At 44.0% G+C, this 1,753-nt stretch overlaps 1 protein-coding gene across 1 annotated transcript; it reads right to left on the bottom strand.

Annotated features, from left to right (window-relative positions):
- Nucleotides 1-444: 444 nt before the first annotated feature.
- On the bottom strand, nucleotides 445-1,539 carry LOC139026420 (uncharacterized). Its single transcript, XM_070441763.1, has one exon. The coding sequence runs from the start codon at nucleotides 956-958 to the stop codon at nucleotides 578-580; it is 381 nt and encodes a 126-aa protein (XP_070297864.1). The 5' UTR covers nucleotides 959-1,539; the 3' UTR covers nucleotides 445-577.
- Between the last annotated feature and the right edge of the window lie 214 nt (nucleotides 1,540-1,753).

Raw genomic sequence — 1,753 nt, 5'->3', positions numbered from 1 at the left:
CCAGGGGAAGAAGAAGCAGGACAAAGGGAGAAGAAGACAGGAGAAGTAGAAGAACGAAGGAGAAGAACGATACAGGGCAAGAAGAAGGACAAGAAGAGGAAGAAGAAGGACAAGGAGAAGAAGAAGGAGGAGAAGAAGCAGGACAAGAAGAAGAAGAAGAGGAGAAGGAGGAGCCGGACACGAAGAGAAGCAAGAAGCAGGATAATTAAGAAGGCAGGACAGAGAAGAAGAAGAAGAAGAGGAGAAGAAGAAGCAGGATGAATAAGAAGAAGAAGAAGGAGAACAGGACACGAAGAAGAAGACAACAGAGAAATAAGAAGCAGGACAAGAAGAAGGAGAAGCAGGACACAAAGAATCAGAAGCGGAGAATAAGAAAGGAGTAAGTGGAAACCGGACACGAAAGGAAGAAGAAGCATTAACAAGCCTGCTTCTCCTTGTCCTACTTCTTCCTCTCCTTGTCCTGCTTCTTCTTCTCCTTCTTCTTCTCCTTGTTCTGCTTCTTCTTCTTCGAGTCCTGTTTCCACTTCTCCTTCTTATTCTCCTGCTTCTTCTTCTTCTTCTTCTTCTTCTTCTTGTCCTACTTCTTATTCTCTTGCTTCTTCTTCTTTGTGTCCTGCTTCTCCTTCTTCTTGTACTGCTTCTTATTCTCCTGCTTCTTCTTCGTGTCCTGCTTCTCCTTCTCCTGCTTCTTCTTCTTTGTGTCCTGCTTCTCGTTCTTCTTCTCCTTCTTCTTGTCCTGCTTCTTATTATCCTGCTTCTTCTTCGTGTCCTGCTTCTCCCTATCCTTCTTCTTCTTCTTGTCCTGCTTCTCCATCTCCTTCTTCTTCTTCTTGTCCTGCTTCTTATTCTCCTGCACCTTCTTCTCCTTCTTCTTCTCCTTCTTCTTCTTTTCCTGCTTCTTATTCTCCTGCTTCTTCTTCTTTGTGTCCTGCTTCTCCTTCTCCTTCTTCTTCTTCATGTTCTGCTTCTCCTTCTCCTTCTTCTTCTTCTTGTCCTGCTTCTTATTCTACTGCTTCTCCTTCTCCTTCTTCTTTTTGTCCTGCTTCTCCTTCTCCTTCTTCCTTTTGTCCTGCTTCTTCTCCTACTTCTTCTTCTCCTTCTTGTCCTGCTTCTTCTTTTTCTTCTTTTCCTGCTTCTTCTTCTTCTTCTTCTTGTCCTGCTTCTTATTCTCCTGCTTCTCCTTCTCCTTCGCCTTCTTCGCCTTCTTCTTCTTCTCCTTCTTCTTCTTGTCTTGCTTCTCCTTCTTCTCCTTCTTCTTCTACTTCTCCTTCTTCTTCTCCTTGTCCTGCTTCTTCTTCCCCTGGTCCTGCTTCTTCTTCCCCTGGTCCTGCTTCTCCTTCTCCTTGTCCTGCTTCTCCTTCTCCTTGTCCTGCTTCTTCTTCTCCTTGTCCTGCTTCTTCTTCTCCTTCTTCTTCTTCGTGTCCTGTTTCCACTTCTCCTTCTTATTCTCCTGCTTCTTCTTCTTCTTGTCTTGCTTCTTATTCTCCTGCTTCTTCTTCTTTGTGTCCTGCTTCTCCTTCTTCTTGTCCTGCTTCTTCATATCCTTCCTTCTTCTTTTGTCCCTGCTTTCTTATTTCGCTGTTCTCGTCTCGCTTCTTCTTCTCCTTTCTTCTTCTTCTTCCTGCTTCTTATTCTCCTGCTCCTTTTCTCCTTCTTCTTGTCCTCCTTCTCCTCTTCTTCTCTCTCTTTCCTGCTTCTTCTCTTTGACTTATTTCCTTCTTCTTCTTCTTCTTCTTCTCTTGTCCTGCTTCTT

The sequence above is a fragment of the Salvelinus sp. IW2-2015 genome, unplaced genomic scaffold (genome assembly GCF_002910315.2).
Source record: "Salvelinus sp. IW2-2015 unplaced genomic scaffold, ASM291031v2 Un_scaffold4736, whole genome shotgun sequence".
NCBI classification, from domain to species: Eukaryota; Metazoa; Chordata; class Actinopteri; order Salmoniformes; family Salmonidae; genus Salvelinus; species Salvelinus sp. IW2-2015.
The sequence above is the reverse complement of the archived record's forward strand: the minus strand, read 5'-3'. Positions and strand labels throughout refer to the sequence as shown.